The sequence below is a fragment of the Helianthus annuus genome, chromosome 4, assembly GCF_002127325.2.
Source record: "Helianthus annuus cultivar XRQ/B chromosome 4, HanXRQr2.0-SUNRISE, whole genome shotgun sequence".
Taxonomy (NCBI): domain Eukaryota; kingdom Viridiplantae; phylum Streptophyta; class Magnoliopsida; order Asterales; family Asteraceae; genus Helianthus; species Helianthus annuus.
The window spans coordinates 59,186,215-59,207,011 of NC_035436.2; the positions used below are offsets into that span (position 1 = coordinate 59,186,215).

At 37.0% G+C, this 20,797-nt stretch overlaps 1 protein-coding gene across 5 annotated transcripts; it reads left to right on the forward strand.

The window, feature by feature from the left end:
- Positions 1-3,773: 3,773 nt before the first annotated feature.
- LOC110934743 (cysteine-rich receptor-like protein kinase 7) lies at positions 3,774-19,790 on the forward strand. Of its 5 annotated transcripts, XR_004891134.1 has the most exons (12): positions 3,774-4,350; positions 5,242-5,373; positions 5,585-5,712; positions 14,006-14,387; positions 14,477-15,112; positions 15,184-15,327; positions 15,802-16,342; positions 16,424-16,507; positions 16,898-17,167; positions 17,298-17,432; positions 17,516-17,601; positions 17,675-18,085. XR_004891134.1 is itself a non-coding variant. In XM_035988916.1 (8 exons), exons 2-6 carry the CDS (start codon positions 5,256-5,258, stop codon positions 17,301-17,303), a joined length of 606 nt encoding a protein of 201 aa, XP_035844809.1. In that variant the 5' UTR covers positions 3,774-4,350; positions 5,242-5,255; the 3' UTR covers positions 17,304-17,432; positions 17,516-17,601; positions 17,675-18,085. The 5 variants fall into 5 exon arrangements, 4 of the variants coding, with proteins under 4 accessions (XP_035844809.1, XP_035844808.1, XP_035844807.1 ...); XM_035988916.1 differs by lacking the exons at positions 14,006-14,387; positions 14,477-15,112; positions 15,184-15,327; positions 15,802-16,342; XM_035988915.1 differs by lacking the exons at positions 14,006-14,387; positions 14,477-15,112; positions 15,184-15,327; ... (4 more) ...; positions 17,516-17,601; positions 17,675-18,085 and adding an exon at positions 19,345-19,790.
- Positions 19,791-20,797: the final 1,007 nt, after the last annotated feature.

Below are 20,797 nucleotides of genomic sequence, written 5' to 3' on the forward strand. Positions count from 1 at the left end.
TGGTGTAGTGAATATATTAAAAATACACCACTCCTAGATAAGGTTACCGGCGAGTTTTTATTGAGTTCACAAAATATATCTTTGAGGTTATACTAGAAGGCTCATGGTAAGGTTACCTTAACCCTCAATCTATTGGAAAGTTTATTAATTAAGCGAACGCAAGGTCTAGATTAAAGACTTTTAACTACTCTTTTTCTTCTACAACATTACCACCTCACATGCCTCTTTAGTTGTGATCTCTTTACGATCCATCAAAGACATAAGTACTTGGTGATAATGTTGTTGATATGACAATGTAGTCGCCTTAGTCAGGGTCGCGCTACCTCATTGGGACACATGTTTTAATAATAAAATAGAGGTGATTGATCTTTATTTAACGAGGGACGTTATAATAATAAATTGTATATGAAGATGTATAAATTTTAACATGAGTTTAGTAACTCTTGATCCGGGCCAAAGCCTAGCATAAAGAATGTGCAGGGGATATCAGCTAACCAAGTTTTGGCTAAACATTGAAGCCTAATATATAGATCGTACATGCTCGAATGAAGTTCTTGATAATCGAGGGCTAGTTTTAAAATGTGAGTTTTTCAACCCAAAAATGGATTAACCACTACCAAAATGAGACCCTTTCACCAATATATAGGTTGTCATATACACCATGAGTGTATTTATGAGCTTTACCCCACTAAGTTATCAAGAACACTCACAAGATCAAAGACCAATGAAGAAGAACAAAGTCACATCAACAAAGAAAATGGGTAGAAAGAATGATAAAAAACATAATCACAACACGTTGCTAAAGATTAAACGTCTAATTTATACCAAGCTTCATCTTTACCCAAGCAATACAAGAAATTTAGCCAAGAATAGCCATACAAGCTTGTTCACTAATAGTGATCATGGAATGGAGCATGATGAATAGGTCTAATAACAAAGAACTTCTTGAATTTACACTTGTGTATAGATAATCAAGGGTTAGCATTAGTTCACACAGTTCACTATCAAGGGGTTATTCACAAATGAATCTAACCCCCCCCCCCACACACATATATATATATATATATGTATGTATGTATACTAAAAACCAAATTCGTTAATGTTTATACCTCCTGACTAGGGCTGTTCAAATTGCTCGACGCTCGGAGACTCGTTCGATGCTCGATCGAAAAATGTTCGGAATTTGCTCGTTCGATTCAGCTCGATTGAAAAAGGCGCTCGGTTCGGATCGGTTCGGTTTGAAACGAACCGAGCATGAGCAAAGGTCTGCTCAGTTCGGTTCGACTCGGTTGGCTCAAATTATTTTTAATATCTATATACATACATACATATATATAGTGGATGGTTCAAATGAGAAGAATTTTTTTTGTAAGAATAAAAAAGAACAAACTTCAACCAATAAGAATGTTTCATTTTACTTCATTTAATTTTTGTATTTAATATGGGTGTAAGGGTATATTGGTAAAATTAGATAGATCATTAATTGTTAGTCTTCCTTTTTAATAGCTAACTAAATTAAATTTGTAACTTATTTTCAAAAAATATATTTTTTCAAAGAAGAAAAAAATTTAATTTAAAGTGTAGGATAAATTATGAGGTGTGTAGGATGAATTATGAGTTGTGTAGGATAAATTTCAGTCTGTGTAGGATAAATTTCAAAAACGTGTAGGATAAATTTTGATGTGTCTAGGTAAAAATTTTTGTATGGAGGATGATAGATTTTATGACTAATTAATTAGTCAAAAATAATAATAAATGAGATGAAAGAAAAACTATTTAATGTTTTACAATTGTACCCTTTGTTCTTTTTCTTCTCAATTTAATTTTCTTCTCAAATGAACCTCCCCCTATATATATATATATATATATATATATATATATATATATATATATATATAAATAGAATAACTAGAGGCGCACATTAATAATGTTTGGTCCAGGATCCAACTAGAGCCCATTTAATCATAGAGTTGAAGGCCGATACCAATAGTCTATTGCACAATAATCCAGAGTAATTGAGTCAAAATGTCAAAACACTGAAATGTGAAGTGTCGATTGATACTCAAGTGTCAACCCGTCATTCAATTTAGAAGTATATAATCTTAGTTACAACCTCGCATCAACCATCATAATTCGAATTCTTTGTCGCCAAGACGTTAACTCCCTAAGGTTTTGCTTCATTCAGTTCATTCGATTTTAAGCTTCTCATAGATCAAAGGTCTGCTTCAACTGGTCGATGATTCATCTTTCTGCTTAGATGATCTCGGTAGAACCAGTTGGGTGTTTTTTTCTATTCCTTGTTACTTAATAAATTTATACCTGTGTTCTAATTGGACGGAACTTTAGGGATGAAAACTGCACTTTACTCTAAAAAGTAACAACCCCATCGTCACTTTTCTATTTGTTATGCGACGCTCGATACTCGCTCGACGCTCGTTCGAAAAATACTCAGATCGAAAGACGCTCGTTCGTCTTTGGCTCGGTTGAAAAAACGCTCGGATCGATTCGGTTCGGTTTGTAAACGAACCGAGCACGAGCAAAGGTCCGATCGGTTTGGTTCGGCTCGTGAACAACCCTACTCCCGACTAATTTGGCCCTTTCACTTTGTAAAACACCATGGTTACCCCTTGATGTGAAAGTATTTTCTTTTTTTCTCCTTTTCTAGTTTCCATCTTTTAAAGCTAAGACAAGCCTCTTTTAATTAAACATGTCATTTAATTATGTATACACGCTTTATGTTTTTTTGTATGTTACATTATAACTGTATGAAATAAACTCGATTTACTTTACGTTTTAATGTAACCGTGATGCTTATATATGTTACATTAAACCGAGTACGTGGAAACAAGCGTTTCAAAAGGTTAATGCATAACATAAAATTTGAACTAATACATTCGATGTTTGCAACAGACTCGCGTTACATCGCCTACGGGTCATATCAGTGGTTCTTATTAGAGATAGGTAACGGTTGGTATATATTTGGAACCCTAATTCAAATTGTTTGTTTTGTTTAGTTTGATTCAAATAATAAAGATGCTAGAAGTACATTGGATATTTCATAAGGAATTGTGGGTTCTTTGTAATTTCTATGCCCCCTTCCTTCTGACCCGAGAGAATGGTTTGTATATATTACGCAACTACTTAAACATCCTACATTTCCTCTCTCTCCAATCGCAAAAACTATGTCAGGAAAACTTCTCTTATAAACTTATCTTTTATTTCCATATGTTTAATCTACACCACTACCACCTTAGCTCAAGACGATTTCATTGCCTACCGTAAATAGCATGTATCAGAAAAATCTTCCACTGGCCAAGGCTATGATGCAGTTAAATCGATCGCCCTTTGTCGGGGCGACATGATCAGCCCAGAAGTGTGTAGGCGTTGTATTAATGACTCCATTGTTAAGTTGCGACAAGTCTGCCCGAACCAAAAGGGCTGCTTCAAGTTCGTCTACCATCTATGGGCTTGTGCAGTGTACTCCAGACCTATCGGAGCAGCAGTGTAGCAAGTGCTTGAATAATACATAGTGGCTTAATGGGATGGTTAATGAAAATGTAAGAGCTTCGTGTTATATTAGATATGATACACACATTGTTTTTATAACCGGACCGGGTATCGAACCGAATATCTTACTGGTTCACTGGTCGAATCGGGCGGACCGGTCGAACCGGGTTTAAGAACCGGATGACATAATTAATAATATAAACATTTAAGAAAAGAGAAATATAAAAAAAAAACTATATAAACAATTCTAATATTAATACTACATGGACATGAAATGAAAATAAATCAAATTTAAGAAATTGACTTTTGTCAAGCTTATCTTTCCCAAAAAAGTTTTGCAGACCACCTCCATTTGTTTAAAAGACCCTCTTTTCTTTAGCAAATTCATCCTCCATTCAAACAAACATTAACGAACGGATCATAATCAGAAACGTTCTACTCTTCGTCATTCAAGTCCGGCAAACCTTTTCACCGGAAATACTTGTAACTGGGATGATGATTTCGCCGGAGAAGCACGTCGCCGGAATGGGAGTTGCAGTCGAGATGTATAGAAACAGAAGTAGCACCCACACCGGGCCGACCTCTCCCACTGGATCTCCGGGCGAACCGCCGGTCACCGGCCAGACCGCCGGTCTGATGCATGAACGGTCTGAACAAGTGAACCGGCCCGGCGAACCTTCCGACTCCCGGCCCGACCGGTCCGGCCGGTCCGGTCCGGGTCTGAAAACGTTGGTCCACATACACATCAGTTTACTTCCGTGGGTAATCCTGTCTTTCCACCATCACCAATCTCACAACCTTCACCATCGCTACGTTCGCCAATCCCACAACCTTATCCATCAGGTACAAATTATATCTTTTTCATAATAGTTAAAAATAATATATGCTCACGTGGAAGAGAGCTACCGTGGTTTCAAACCGAATGTCTGTGTGAACGGACAGTATGATGGAGAGAAACTATCGGTTAAGAGCATCCACACAAGAGATGCTTTTACGGGATGTTTTTAAGAATTTTTGTCACTAATCATGTTTTTGCTATTGTTAGACTTGTTCTTTTAGATAATGTTTTTTGAGTTAATTTTTCTACAAAATCATCTCCCAGTGGTTTGTGGTCTCTCGAGTACACAAACGAGTGATGGAAAAAAAAGTTAAATGCCATTTTAGTCCTTGTGGTTTGAGACATTTTGCTAGTTTAGTCTAAAGGTTTCATTGGTTTGAGTCATCAATTTTTTCTGTTAACGAGAAGGGCAATTCAGTCATTTTATATGTAATTCTGTTAACTAGAAGGGTAATTCGGCCATATAAAATGACCAAATTGCCCTTTTTGTTAACAGAAAAAATGAATGAGGTTAACTCAGTGGACTAAAATGGAACGGTAAAACCTTTTTGAACCCACATGTGAAAAATAAACTTTTAAACTAAACTGGTAAAATGACATTTAACTAGTGATGATTCTGTCGCATATTTTTGTGTTTTTGTTATTTGGTGGGTAAGTTTTTATATTAAAGTATGTATGGTTTTATGATCTGAAAAGTTACTCGGCACGTCTTTTAGTGTTTTATGCCACTTTATTATTCTGGATGGTTGCATGAGAGTTTTGACGGTCCTACCAACCTTCACAATATCAGTCTGAGATGGTGCATGAGATGTTTTTATGATGTGACAACACTAGCATGAGACTGTTTTGTATTCAATCTAAACATTGTTCATCACAACATTTTCTGTTTTCTGCAGCCAAACAGAATAACATGCCAAGAAGTGCGAAAATCATAACTATTACCCTAGTTATAATAATCTCTTCATTTTGTATGATTATGATGTTTAGAATGAAGAAAAGGCGAATGACACCTCTTGCAACCCTTCAAAGTAAGAACAAGTTCTAAGTTTGAAACTTACAATTCTTAGTTGGACTAGTCTAATAGTTGTTTATATTGGGAGAAATAGTTTTGTCTTAAAGAGTAAAACTTCTCAACTTGCATTTTCCTATCAAACAACATACCACTTGTATGAGTATTTCCTATAGAGTAAAACACAATTTTAGCTAAAACAACTTCTAACTTCTCTTTCTTTCTAATAGGTAAACCAACTATGGATATCAGCACACTGGAATCTTTTCAGTATGACTTCAGTATTGTGAAGGCAGCAACAAATGATTTTTCTGAAGAAAATAAGCTCGGATGGGGTGAGTTTGGAGCAGTTTACAAGGTATGGAACAATTTGAAATTATCATTAGAGTTAAAATTATCTCTATAGTCCCTAACTTTCTAAAATTACCTCTATAGTCCCTGTGGTTTGCCTTTTTTTTACCTTTAGTCTCTAACTTTCTAAAATTACCTCTATAGTCCCTAACTTTTCAATTTTCGTTCCTGGATAGTCCCTGACACAGATAGGGGTTAGTTTTTGGTGTTAAGTGAGTGTAAATTGACCAAAATGCCCTTATAATAAAACAAAGTAAATTAAATAACTATTAAATAAATATATTTTTGTAGGACCCATTTCTTATAAAAGATATATAATATATATCTATATGTAAATATAGATACACAGATTATCCCATCTCTTCTCTTTATCCCTGCTCTTTCTCTATGGTACCACAACCACCTCCACCGCCGCCATCACCACTGACCACCACCACCCCTGCCACAACCACCATCACTGCCGCCGCTATCATCACCACCCCTGCCACAAAATCCACCATTGCGATCTTCTTCAAACCCCCTCTCTTTTTCTCATCAAAATCCAAACAACACCTTAAACACCAAATCATGTTATCATAAACCCAGTTGCAAGAAACACCCAAAATTTCACACCAAGAAAGCCATAAGAGCTCTTATTGGAGTTGGGTTTGCCCTAACATCATCCCTCTCTTAACGGATGGGGCTGGAACCATAGACGATGATGGTTTGTTCTCCAACGAAGGCGATCTGGAAATCGCTTCAGATGACAAGAAGAGTTGCGGTCCCGTGAAGCAGGTCGTTTTTTTTTTTTGCCTACGATGCTGCTTCAGGTCGCCATGCTTGTATCACCCTTTGGTCGCTATCAGTCTTTGATCACCCATTGTTGGGTTCGTCTCAGAAACCATCAAAGGAAAGAAACCCTTTAATTCTTCCATTCTTTTCATTTGGATCTTGATTCACTAGTGGAAATTGAGGAGATGGCTGGATAGATATAAATCTATATTGAGTAATGAACTGTGATTCATTTGAAGCGGGGATTTTTAGTTTTTTTTTATTGAATACTATAGAACATTTGTGTTTTGGCTCATATGTCATATGGGATGGAAACTTTGAAGATTATCAGAATAATATGTATGCAGGTAGTCTTTGATCACCTAGCTAAACGCTTTTTGATTTTTTAGTGGTTGTTTTATATAGAAAAGGTATGGCCCATTTTTGTTTTTAAATAATAAATTAGATTTTTAATGTTTTATTGTTATTTTTAATAGTAAGGGTAATTTTGTAATTTCACATCCACTTAATATCAAAAACTAACCTCATCCGCGCCAGGGACTATCCGGGAATGAAAATTGAAAAGTTGAGGACTATAGAGGTAATTTTAGAAAGTTAGGGACTAAAGGTGAAAAAGTGCAAACCACAGGGACTATCCAGGCATTTAACTCTTATCATTACATTAATTACGTTATTTGGATGCACTTTTTCTACTATCTATTTAAAAGTACATAAAAAAGTTTTCATACATCTTTACTACTATATAATAGATATAGGAGAGAGAAAGTTGAAATCTCTTAAATTACTATTTTGGTGCTTATAAGTTATAACATTCAACTTTCAAGCACTTTACCATCCCAAATGAATTTAGTACTTCATTTGCATATGTTAAAGTGACTTGTTTCACTTTTTAGAAAGGGAAAACTACGAAAATAGCCACTGCAATGCCGTCTTTTCCAAATTAGTCAACTGGCACCCCTCACGGCACAAGAAATACTTTCAACGCTTAGCCAACCATTCAACGCCACATGTCTGACCAAGCCTGTAACGGCTTGAAGGTGTTTCAGAAGACGCCACGTGTCCAACCATTGTTGAAAGAACTTAGCCAAGCCGTTTCAATCGGCTCCTGTTGAAAGAACTTAGCCGAGTACCTTCAGTGAGCCAAGCCGTGTGCTTGGGTTGGAGCCGAGCAGTTACCGTACACACGTGGACCCCACTGCTGCAAGCCAAGCCGTTTCCCCCATTGTTTATGCCGTCTCAGCAGCTTTTTAAGTCGTTTCAGCTGGCTTAAGCCGGTACAGCTGCGTTAAGCTGGTACAGCTGTCTTAAGCCGTTTCAACCTATAGTTCGAGCCGTTTCAATGTGTTGTTCGAGCCGTTTCACCGTCTCTTCCCCTATATATTTACCCACTTGTTTTTTTTTTTTTTTTTTTTTTTGTGTCTGCTTGTTAAACGGATCCCTCTATCACACTTAATTCTCATAGAAAATATTATCCTTCCTTCTTTATTTGATTCTCATAGATGTTTTCATGTATCAAAGGCAAGAAAGATTTATGAAACCTCACGTATCTGTTAGTGTAAAAGACGTGCTCCTGGGCTTTAATTGTCAAATTAGCTTTTGATATCGTTTCTCATATTGGAGTGTCCTTCTCTTCAGAAATGCCACCTCTACTTACCTAGTGAGTGTGGATGGAACTTGCGAGTTCAAGACGCATCTTTATCATTGCTACGGCGTTTTGACTCGAATTCCAGAAGAAGAGAATAGATTCACTCCTAATTTTCGATTTGCTCTCGGTTTTCAACCGAGTCCTAAGCAGCGGTTTGGCGAAGTTATGTTGTTATCTGAAGACTGCTTGCTTGGCGTATTATAGCTGAAATGTTTATATGTCTTTTATGTAATTTGTATTAAATAATAATAAAAGTTTACTTGTTTTTCATTCGATATATATTATTGCAGTAAATTACCATGCAAAATAAATTACCATGCAAAAAAAATTAGAAAAGTAATCTGTTTGGGCCGTCCATACGTAGCATGTGGGCTGTTTAGGCCCAAACAATAGAAAATAATTTTAAATCTGTTTGGGCCGTTCATTAGAAAAATAAACTTAAAAAGTTAACAAAATTAAAAGAAACTCAACAACCTTTTTTAACCGTTGCACACGACGTTTCAACACCCCTAATTTACCCACTATATAAACCCTCACCACGTTCACTTTTCACCACGCCGTTTCAAATCAAACATTCTCAGCCGTTTTCACTATAAAGCTTCTCCGACGCCGTCAACGACCCACCTGAAAATGGCCAATTCCTGGACAGATATTTTAGATATTGCTCTGTGCGAAGCTTGGGAGGAGGCCATGACCGATCCTCCACGACGCGGACAGGGGGGGCTCTGGGTTTGTGTTCAACAGATTTTTGGGCAACTACGTGGTCCAGACCACAACCGGACCGTCGACGCGTTATCCACCAGGATTCGTGTCCTGCGGTTGGAATGTGAGAGGTTTGACCGATATTACAAGAAGGTGGAGACAGAAATGCCGGACCTTGGTGAGGACGATCAGAAGGAGGCGGCCCTCATCAACTTCCGCTTTAGAATCATACTCTACGCCTTTTTCCATTTCCGCACGATAAGCTTCAAAACGCACTTCATCGTAATATCTTTCGAAATCGAATTCCTTGTCTGAGTCTTCGTCAGCAGTAACCGTCAAACATTCTTGTGGAATAATCTAGTCCAAAGGACGTTGTCGTTCATCGGTGTTAGATAACGGCACAAGCGCCTAACACTGACCTGAACCGCTAAATGGTGCTTCACGTGTTGGCTGTTGCACCGGGTTTGGGGGGTTAGGAGTTTGGGAATTGTTTGGTTCGGGGTTATCTGAGGGTGGGTTTGGGTGGTTAACCGTTTGGGAAATGTTGACATTGATATGAATGTGTAGATGAATGTTGTGTTCTTGATTCACCATGAGGTAGAAAAGAGGGGGATGCCAGTTGAGTAGTGGACCAACATGTGTTTAAATAGGTGTGGAGTAAGAATGGGACTCGTGCTTCGGTGTATACGGTATAAGTATTTACAAGGTAAAACAACAGTAAATATAAAATCTAAAAGAAAAACGAATATAATAAAATAAAAAAAATTGATTAAGCCTACCGTATCAATTTCCCAGAATGGAGGATATGTTGCTGTAGAACCATCTGTGTATCTGGTTGCATCATTATCTTGTTCATTTAACATGTCGAAGAAATTTGGCGGTAAAACTGTCCAACGATAATCGTTTGACGACACCGTCCTTGCATTTATTTCAATCTCTCGTTGATACAAGAGTTTGTTACACCATGCTTTTACTGCTAAAAAATAACGGTAATTTATTTATTACAAAAATAATTAAATTGATTTTTATTACGAAATTATTTATTATTAAGGTACCCTTTTTTTTGAATAAAACCCGCTCCAGCAAATCCAAGCAGTCCCCCCCCCCCACACCAAGCTTTTCCTAGTGGTGTTATCCCCGTGTATGAAGAATAGCAAGTAGGATTATTGCCATCGTAGTAAAATTCAAGAACATTTGGAGACCACTGGCGATCCCGATCCTGTTGATTGATCCAAACCGTGTTTTGTACGGAAGGAGGAATGCTTGTCATTGGTAATGTTTTAACACATATGTCTTTGTATAAAGGTGGAACACACATATATATACACATAGAGAGCAATACAAATGTATTTAATTTTTTTAAACCAAAACAATACAATTATCTTACAATTACGGGTTCATCATCAAAGACGTTGTCACTTGTACTATCGGGTAACAAAGAATCATAATATAGTAAAGCTAGTTGACGTCTCATTCGTTCCGTTGTTTTCTGAGTATCTTCACCATCGTTTAACGGTTTTTTATTTATCAACCTGTCAAGATATATGGAAACCCAAACTCCACAGTCTCCCAAAGGTCCGGACTGCTGAGGAGCAACGGTTGCATAAATAACTCGAAGGGATAATTAAACGGTAATGGTATGTCGGCATTATAACCATGAATTCGTAGCCAATGGTCAAACACAAAATTTATATGACACACCACATCCGCACTTTCCTTTTCCAAAGCATTGAAGCTTAAAAGGCTAAAACCGCAACAAATTAACACAATTAGCAACATGTATTTTAGAGTACTAATCAGTTAAATCGGGCTAATACCTGTCGTATATCGTCAGCATGTAATCGACAAGGTTGAAAACGCCTAAAAACCAGTGGAGGCCTTGTATTAACAACGGTACGTAAACCTATATAATTATTACGCAAAAAATTAACTTAATTCAATACAAAATACATTTATCCAGTAATCAATACGTTCGTTCCACCTTACCTCGTCAACAGTATTTATTGGTGGAAAAGGTTCAACCTGCCTAGTGAAATAACCTTTGAAAGGTCTGGTCGACGGCCCGCGATCAAAAAAAATTCTGAAAATATGGGGGTAGAATACTCCAGCGATCACTTTCAATTCTTGAATGATACAAGTGGATCATCCACCCAAATATATGCTGTTAAACATTCTAAAGTTAGTTTGAAAGCAATATACCAAAAATATAAATTTATTTATTTATGGTTTTTATATACAGACGCCATTACTTACATCATCGCTTAACCAGCCGCGACCGTCCTCACCCAGCAATGACTCCCAAAAATTTGGAGCGACACAAGTCCCCACTATTAGGGAAAGATGTTTATTGCCGCTATCTGGATACCACTGCTTGATGAACGCAATTTGTCTATCCTCATTCCTTAACTTTTTGGCTTGTTTATCTTTCAATCTTTTGTAAGCCACATACGAGGATAGCAAAGCTGCAGCGGGCTTTACAAGCCTTTCGGATCGTCTCAATTTGATTATTTCAGGATCCTTATTCTACAAATATTGTATATATGTATTAATTTCAACCATAACTGATGAATAGAAAGTTACTTTTAATTTTTTATATTTACACATAGAAAGAAAATTTTCACTTTCTATAATTTTTTATAAATAGTTTTTATCTTCATAAATATAAAAATATATAAAATGGAAAAACTTACAAAATCTACATTCACCATCGGGCTCATAGAGACGTGGTAGGCATTATCGGCATTATCGTAGTTGATAAATGAATCAGCAACAGCCTACAAGAAAGCATGACGGTTAAATTAACAGTTATTAGTAGATATTGTTATTATAAAAAAATTATTCACAAAGCACATTACATTATCACTCTGAGTGTGCGACTCTTCTTTTGGCGTTCGTATGGTCGTCGGAGTCCTGACAGTTTGTTGTTTTGGGGAACAGCGATATGTTTGCAATAACTCTGACTTTAACATATCGGTCAGTCTCCGGTTGTTCTCGTGCAGCTTCTCGTCCAAGAGTGATTTAAATTGTGAAATCAGCTCATTCTCGTAATTTGATCCAAACGTGGACGGAGGGGGAACAAAATTCTGTTGCGGAATTTCCTGTCGATCCGGTGGCAGATTAAAACCTTCATTCGCGCCATCGTGACCAAGCAAAGTGTTCATTACAGACGCCAACTGTTCTTGTGGGTCGACATCGGGGGCAGGCTGCATTTCAGGTTGAATTGGACCCGTGAACTCTGTGGGCGATTGGATGGGTATTTCGGTGGCCATTTGAACCGGATTCTCGCCCGGCATTGCACTGGTATACATCCGACGTTCAGCGTCTAAATAATCTGAACTAGACAAATACCATGTGATCCGCAGCTCATTTTCAGTGGGCAATATAAAAAAAGGCGGCCTAAATTCACGTTTCTGCAATATTAAAACAAAAAAAAAACCATTAATAAAAAATTAATATCTCTCTCTTCCAACTACCCAACCCAACCCAATTTTTCACACTCATTAGCAACCCCATTTTTTACTAAATTAATATGACTTAGGTTATAAAATTTAATATAAAAAGTAAAAAGAAATTTAAACTTTATTATTTTAGATATGAAAAAGCTACTAAAAATAATAAAAAAACAAATAAAATTTAAAATAATTTTTTATAATATTTACATTTGGATGTTCACACAAAATATACAAAAATGTGATTTTAGAATGTTAAAAATAGTAAAATTTTAAATTTTATAAGTTTAACAGCCTAAACAGTTCAATTTTAAATTTTGTTGGGTTTCCTGTTAACGGAATATGAATATCCTAAACAGCCCACACATTATACTGAAAAATATAATATACGGAATTATCTATATTTAAAGATAAAGGTTTTTACCTTTGCAGCTAGTTGAAGCATTCCGTCCACAGTGACCCTCATACACTTCTTCCCTTCTTTCCATCCCAAAAATCTGGGAATCGTCTCACCTTCAAACCATTCCCCTGAATGCTTAAATCGAGGAAAAATCTCCAACACCAACATCTACGTAAGAGAATTTATTGAAATTTTATATGATTTTCGAAATAACTATATTAATTGACATTCACGGGTACCTTGACGGGCCAGACAAATCCCGACAAAGAAAAACCTTTAGCGTCTCATTTTTGCCGATTGTGCAAATTGTATACGGCACTATAAGTACTTTCCCAAAAATAATTACCCCATGGATATTGTCTGAATTCTTCTAGATTATCCACAAGGTCTAAAAGCATATTATCAACGACATTGGTTTTTTGCCAACCCAAAAACCTTGACCGATAAGCATGAGGAGACATATCCTTGTGGCGTTATCTTCGTTAAGCTGCCCAACGTTCTCGAATAAAGACATTATTTTTCCTAAACTAACAGTTGACGCAGGTCGAAAAAATCTGTTCTTAAATGAGTTCGGGTGCTCTATAGGTGACCAAGAAGTGTGCCCAAAACGTAGCCCCGTTATTAAACAAATTTTTTTAGGGGTGAATGTAAATAGGTCCCCTCGTAATCTATACGAAATACCAAGACGGGGAAAAGGAGTCGATATTTGTAGTTGTGCAACGCCTATTAAAAGAAGACTATCACATATGGTGCATCTATTGTCTAAATATGGTCCGAAACACGTTTGCCTAGTCGCTGTTTCGATCGCCGGAGTCATCACGTTACGCAAAGATTGTAAAACACACCACCTTTCTCTTACTTTAATGGTTGATTGCTATATAAGAAGAAAAAAAAACAAATAAAAATAGTATATGAATTCAAATAAAAATCTTATCTTTTATTCAATAATCCGCAAACATTTTACCGGGCATGAAAGGGGGGGGGGGTTCATGGAAGCTTCTTCCATCTCTTGGTCGTTTGGCCGTTTGCAGGTGCTTTTTAACTGTCCAAGCCGTTTGCAGGTGCTTTTTATGCCATTTCCTTATTCGAGCCTTATTCAAGCCAACCATTGGGTATCAGCCCAATGGCCACCAGCCTGCATTCTAACCCGGAGGTGGCGGGTTCGAGTCTTGCTCGTTCCCAATGCCCCTATGGTAACGGATTTACCCACAGACTCAGGCTTGCTGGGTGGCGGTCTGCGAGGTGGGATCACCTCGGCGGTTGGGAGGACTGTGGAATATCCCCCCTCCGCCTTATTCAAGCCTTTTCAGTTAACTGTCCAAGCCGTTTGCAGGTGCTTTTTATGCCGTTTCCACCATATGTCCAAGCCGTTTGACTGTACTTGTTCCAATAAAGTTACTGTTCCCCGTCAGACGACATTCAAGCCGGGTCAACAAGAACGAGCAGCCGTGTTCCATACATGTGACAAACACCAAAACACTTTCAAACTTTTTCTCACTTTGGAGCAATTAACTTGAAGACCCAACGTTGAAGATCCGAAAGATCGTTGACCCGTCTGGGACCACTAATCACACTTCTGCGACATTATTTGTGGGCCCCCCACTATGGATGCTTTTGGAAACTTCAACCAACACGTGAACATGCCAAATGATTTCGGGAACATGCCAAACGACCAAGAGATGGAAGAAGCTTCCATGGACCCCCCTTCATACCCGGTAAAATGTTTGCGGATTATTGAATAAAAGATAAGATTTTTATTTGAAATCGTATACTATTTTTATTTGTTTTTTTTCTTCTTATATAGCAATCAACCATTGAAGTAAGAGAAAAGTGGTGTATTTTACAATCTTTGCGTGACGTGATGACTCCGCCGATCGAAACAACGATTAGGCAAACGTGTTTCGGACCATATTTAGACAATAGATGCACCATATGTGATAGCCTTCTTTTAATAGGCGTTGCACAACTACAAATATCGACTCCTTTTCCCCATCTTGGTATTTCGTATAGATTACGAGGGGGCCTATTTACATTCATCCCTAAACAATTTTGTTTAATAACGGGGCTACGTTTTGGGCACACTTCTTGGTCACCTATAGAGCACCCGAACTTATTTAAGAACATATTTTTTCGACCTGGATCAACTGTTAGTTTTGGAAAAATAATGTCTTTATTCGAGAACGTTGGGCAGCTTAACGAAGATGACACCACGAGGATATGTCTCCTCATGCTTATCGGTCAAGGTTTTTTGGGTTGGCAAAAAACCAATGTCGTTGACAATATGCTTTTAGACCTTGTGGATAATCTAGAAGAATTCAGACAATATCCATGGGGTAATTATTTTTGGGAAAGTACTTATAGTGTCGTATACAATTTGCACAATCGGCAAAAAGGAGACGATAAAGGTTTTTCTTTGTCGGGATTTGTCTGGCCCTTCAAGGTACCCGTGAATGTCAATTAATATAGTTATTTCGAAAATCATATAAAATTTCAATAAATTCTCTTATGTAGATGTAGGTGTTGGAGATTTTTCCTCAATTTAAGCATTCAAGGGAATGGTTTGAAAGTGAGACGATTCCCAGATTTTTGGGATGGAAAGAAGGGAAGAAGTTTATGAGGGTCACTGTGGATGGAATGCTTCAACTAGCTGCAAAGGTAAAAATCTTTATCTTTAAATATTGATAATTCCGTATGTTATATTTTTCAGTATAATGTGTGGGCTGTTTAGGCTGTTCATATTCCGTTAACAGGAAACCCAACAAAATTTAAAATTGAACTGTTTAGGCTGTTAAACTTATAAAATTTAAAATTTTACTATTTTTAACATTCTAAAATCACATTTTTGTATATTTTTGTGTGAACATCCAGATGTAAATATTATAAAAAATTATTTTAAATTTTAATTGTTTTTTATTATTTTTAGTAGCTTTTCATATCTAAAATAATAAAGTTTATTTTTTTTTACTTTTTATATTAAATTTTATAACCTAAGTCATATTAATTTAGTAAAAAAATGGGGTTGCTAATGAGTGTGAAAATTGGGTTGGGTTGGGTAGTTGGAAGAGAGAGATATTAATTTTTTATTAATGTCTTTTTTTTTGTTTTAACATTGTAAAAACGTGAATTTAGGCCGCCTTTGTTTATATTGCCCACTAAAAATGAGCTGCGGAGCACGTGGTATTTGTCTAGTTCAGATTATTTAGACGCTGAACGTCGGATGTATGCTAGTGCAATGCCGGGCGAGAATCTGATTCAAATGGCCACCGAAATACCCATCCAAATGCCCACAGGGTTCACGGGTCCAATTCAACCCGAAATGCTGCCTGCCCCCGGTGTCGACCCACAATAACAGTTGGCATCTGTAATGAACACTTTGTTTGGTGACGATGGCGCGAATGAAGGTTATAATCCGCCACCGGATCGACAGGAAATTCCGCAACAGAATTTTGTTCCCCCTCCGTCCATGTTTGGATCAAATTACGAGAATGAGCTGATTTCACAATTTAAATCACTCTTGGACGAGAAGCTACACGAGAACAACCGGAGACTGACCGATATGTTAAAGTCAGAGTTATTGCAAACATATCGATGTTCCCCAAAACAACAAACTGTCAGGACTCCGGCGACCGTACGAACGCCAAAAGAACAGTCGCATACTCAGAGTGATAATGTAATGTGCTTTGTGTATAATTTTTTTATAATAACAATATCTACTAATAACCGTTAATTTAACCGTCATGCTTTCTTGTAGGCTGTTGCTGATTCATTTATCAACTACGATAATGCCGATAATGCATACCACGTCTCTATGAGCCCGATGGTGAATGTAGATTTTGTAAGTTTTTTCATTTTATGTATGTTTATATTTATGAAGCTAAAAACTATTTATTCTTATAAAACCATGAAAAAATAATGTCACGAATTCGTTTTTCAATACGTAATTTAGCCCGTGGCAGTTTGGTTCGTTACGATACCAATATCACCACGTAGTTTAGCGTGCGGCAGTGTTAAATTTTTATTTGGTTAATATGTTTAATATTTATTATTGGTCATATTTTTTTTATTACCACTATAAATATATAAAAATTCAGTATGATTTAATTGTTTAAAAGTAAGTTAAGAAAAATAAATTTTAGAAAGTTCTATGTGTAAGTATAAAAAATTAAAAGTAACTTTCTACTCATCGGTTATGTTTGAAATTAATACATATATACAATATTTATAGAATGAGGATCCTGAAATAATCAAATTGAGACGATCCGAAAAGCTTGTAAAGCCCGCTGCAGCTTTGCTATCCCCGTATGTGGCTTACAAAAGATTTAAAGATAAACAAGCCAAAAAGTTAAGGAATGAGGATAGACAAATTGCGTTCATCAAGCAACGGTATCCATATAGCGGCAATAAACATCTTTCCCTAATTGTGGGAAATTGTGTCGGTCCAAATTTTTGGGAGTCATTGCTGGGCGAGGACGGTCGCGGCTGGTTAAGCGATGATGTAAGTAATGGCATCTGTATATAAAAACCATAAATAAATAAATTTATGTTTTTGGTATATTGTTTTCAAACTAACTTTAGAATGTTTAACAACATATATTTGGGTGGATGATCCACTTGTACCATTCAAGAAATGAAAGTGATCGCTGGAGTATTCTACCCCCATATTTCTAGAATTTTTTCGATCACGGGTCGTCGACCAGACCTTCAACGGTTATTTCACTGGGCAGGTTGAACCTTTTCCACCAATAAATACTGTTGACGAGGTAATGTGGAACGAACGTATTGATTTCTTGATAAATGTATTTCGTATTGAATTAATTTAATATTTTGCGTAATAATTATATAGGTTTACGTACCGTTGTATATACAAGGCCTCCACTGGTTTTTAGGCGTTTTCAACCTTGTCGATTACACGCTGACGATATACGACAGGTATTAGCCCGATTTAACTGATTAGTACTCTAAAATACATGTTGCTAACTGTGTTAATTTGTTGCGGTTTTAGCCTTTTAAGCTTCAATACTTTGGAAAAGGAAAGAGCGGATGTGGCGTGTCATATAAATTTTGTGTTTGACCATTGGGTACGAATTCATGGTTATAATGCCGATAGACCATTACCGTTATATTATCCCTTCGAAGTTATTTATGCAACCGATGCTCCTCAGCAGTCCGGACCTTTGGGAGACTTTGGAGTTTGGGTTTGCATGTATCTTCACAGGTTGATAAATAAAAAACCGTTGAACGATGGTGAAGATAGTCAGAAAACAGCGGAACGAATGAGACGTCAACTAGCTTTACTATTTTATGATTCTTTGTTACCCGATAGTACAAGTGACAACGTCTTTGATGATGAACCCGTAATTGTAAGATAATTGTATTGTTTTGGTTTAAAAAAATTAAATACATTTGTACTGCTTCTCTATGTGTATATATATATGTGTGTTCCACCTTTATACAAAGACATATGTGTTAAAACATTACCAATGACAAGCATTCCTCCTTCCGTACAAAACACAGTTTGGATCAATCAAGAGGATCAGGATCGCCAGTGGTCTCCAAATGTACTTAAATTTTACTACGATGGCGATAATCCTACTTGCTATTCTTCATACACGGGGATAACACCACTAGGAAAAGCTTGGTGGGGGGACTGCTTGGATTTACTGGAGCGGGTTTTATTCAAAAAATGGTACCTTAATAATAAATTATTTCGTAATAAAAATCAGTTTAATTATTTTTGTAATAAATAAATTACCGTTATTTTTTAGCACGTAAAAGCATGGTGTAACAAACTCATGTATCAATGAGAGATTGAAATAAATGCAAGGACGGTGTCGTCAAACGATTATCGTTGGACAGTTCTACCGCCAAATTTCTTCGACATGTTAAATGAACAAGATATTGATGCAACCAGATACGCAGATGGTTCTACAGCAACATATCCTCCATTCTGGGAAAGTGATACGGTAGGCTTAATCAGTTTTTTTATTTTATTATATTCGTTTTTCATTAAGATTTTATATTTACTGTTGTTTTACCTTGTAAATACTTATACCGAAGCACGAGTCTCATTCTTACTCCACACCTATTTAAACACATGTTGGTCCACTACTCAACTGGCATCCCCCTTTTTTCTACCTCATGGCGAATCAAGAACACAACATTCATCTACACATTCATATCAACGTCAACATTTCCCAAACGGTTAACCACCCAAACCCACCCTCAGGTAACCCCGAACCAAACAATTCCCAAACTCGTAACCCCCCAAACCCGGTGCAATAGCCAACACGTGAAGCACCATTTAGCGGTTCAGGTCAGTGTCAGGTGCTTGTGCCGTTACCTAACACCGATGAACGACAACGTCCTTTGGACCCGATTATTCCACAAGAATGTTTGACGGTTACTGCTGACGAAGACTCAGACGAGGAATTCGATTTCGAAAGATATTACGATGAAGTGCGTTTTGAAGCTTATCATGCGGAAATGGAAAAAGGAGTAGAGTATGATTCTGAAGCGGAAGACCATACCGACTAGCTTAGTTTAGTTTTATAAATGTCAGGGTTTTTTTTGGAATAAGAACTTAAACCTGTTTGATGTAATATTTCTTTTGCTAAGAATTTTTTTTTTATTTACAACATTGATTTACAACCTAAGATTATACACTTTTTGCAGGTTTACATTCCTATACCGGACAAGGAACAAAATTGGTTGCTTTTTATAATAAATCTAAAGTCACTAGAATTAAAAAATTTTTTTGCCAATATTTATGACACGATTAATTGCGGAGATTCATTTTGCGTACACAGAAGAGTACATCAAATTGTGCTAGAATTTGAGTCTCTATTCTTGTGGTTTCTCGGACGTATATCGTACTGGAAACACTCAGAAATATATGAGACGGGTGCTATGCAAATAGTAGGGGATGTCGTGTGGCCTGATCACACAGATCGTGTTGGCAGAAATTCAGGAGTCATCATATGTATGCTAATGGAAAAACTTGTTCGGGATCGTTCTTTAACATGGAACGAAGGCCAGGATGCTTGTTTCAGATACAGACGGTACATGGCAGATGAACTCTACGCCGTGCGCTTCACACCTGTTAATGTTTAATGGTTCTATGTATGCATGTAATATAAAAAAAATAACATATTGTAATGAAATGATTTTCAATATTAATTATTTGCAACTAAATAGATTTACTACATTATTTGAGAAATTAAAATACACAAAAAAGGAATTATAGTATTAAAAGTCTCCCAAGTTATAAGACAAGTTATAAGACGGAAACATATATAGAGGAGATTGTGTAAAATGATCAGGATCATCGGTTTCTTTCCCTTTCCCTTTGTCTGGGCCTTTGCGAGTACGAATTTCTGACGGCATGGGCTGCCGACAGACATCCCGATGATGACCGTATGAGTTACACCGGGAACAATACAGGGGAGTAGGTTCTTCCCCGCGGGATAAGATCCGGTGGTTTTCTCGAGGACGACCGTCTGGCGTTTTGTCATATGCGGCAGTTGAAGATTGATAAGGTCTTCTGGAGTCTCCCATTCAGATCTATTCAGATCTATGAGGAAGAGGATTAATCGCTTCTTCATAAGTTTTTTTATAGACTTCGTTTGAGTAACACGTGAAGCAATACTTACTACAATCGGTTTCACCTAAAAATTTTGACATGGCAATAACATGCCCTCACGGTAAACCAGAAACCTGCCAAACTCGGCAGCTACAACTTCGATTAACAAAGTCAACTAAACCCCCCTTTCCACCGTCTACGACAGAATAAGTGTTTAACCCAATCCTATAAACCGTCCAGGTTCTAGACCCTTCAATTTTTTAAAAAATTTTCTTTTGTGCCCATTGTGTAACTAAATGTTTTTCATGAATACCTTGCAAACGGCGATCGTAAAACCATTTCTGTACAGATTGCCGGAAGCACTCTAAGAATTGCGTTACCGGCATTTTACGGGAGTGTCTAGATAAAGCGTTAATAGACTCTACGCTGTTAGATGTCATATAATGATATCGATTGCCTGGACAATGCGCCCTTGCCCATCTACCGAACCCAATACTTGTTAGAGTGTGACGTACTCTAGGAATGGCAAGACAAAGAGCATTGAAT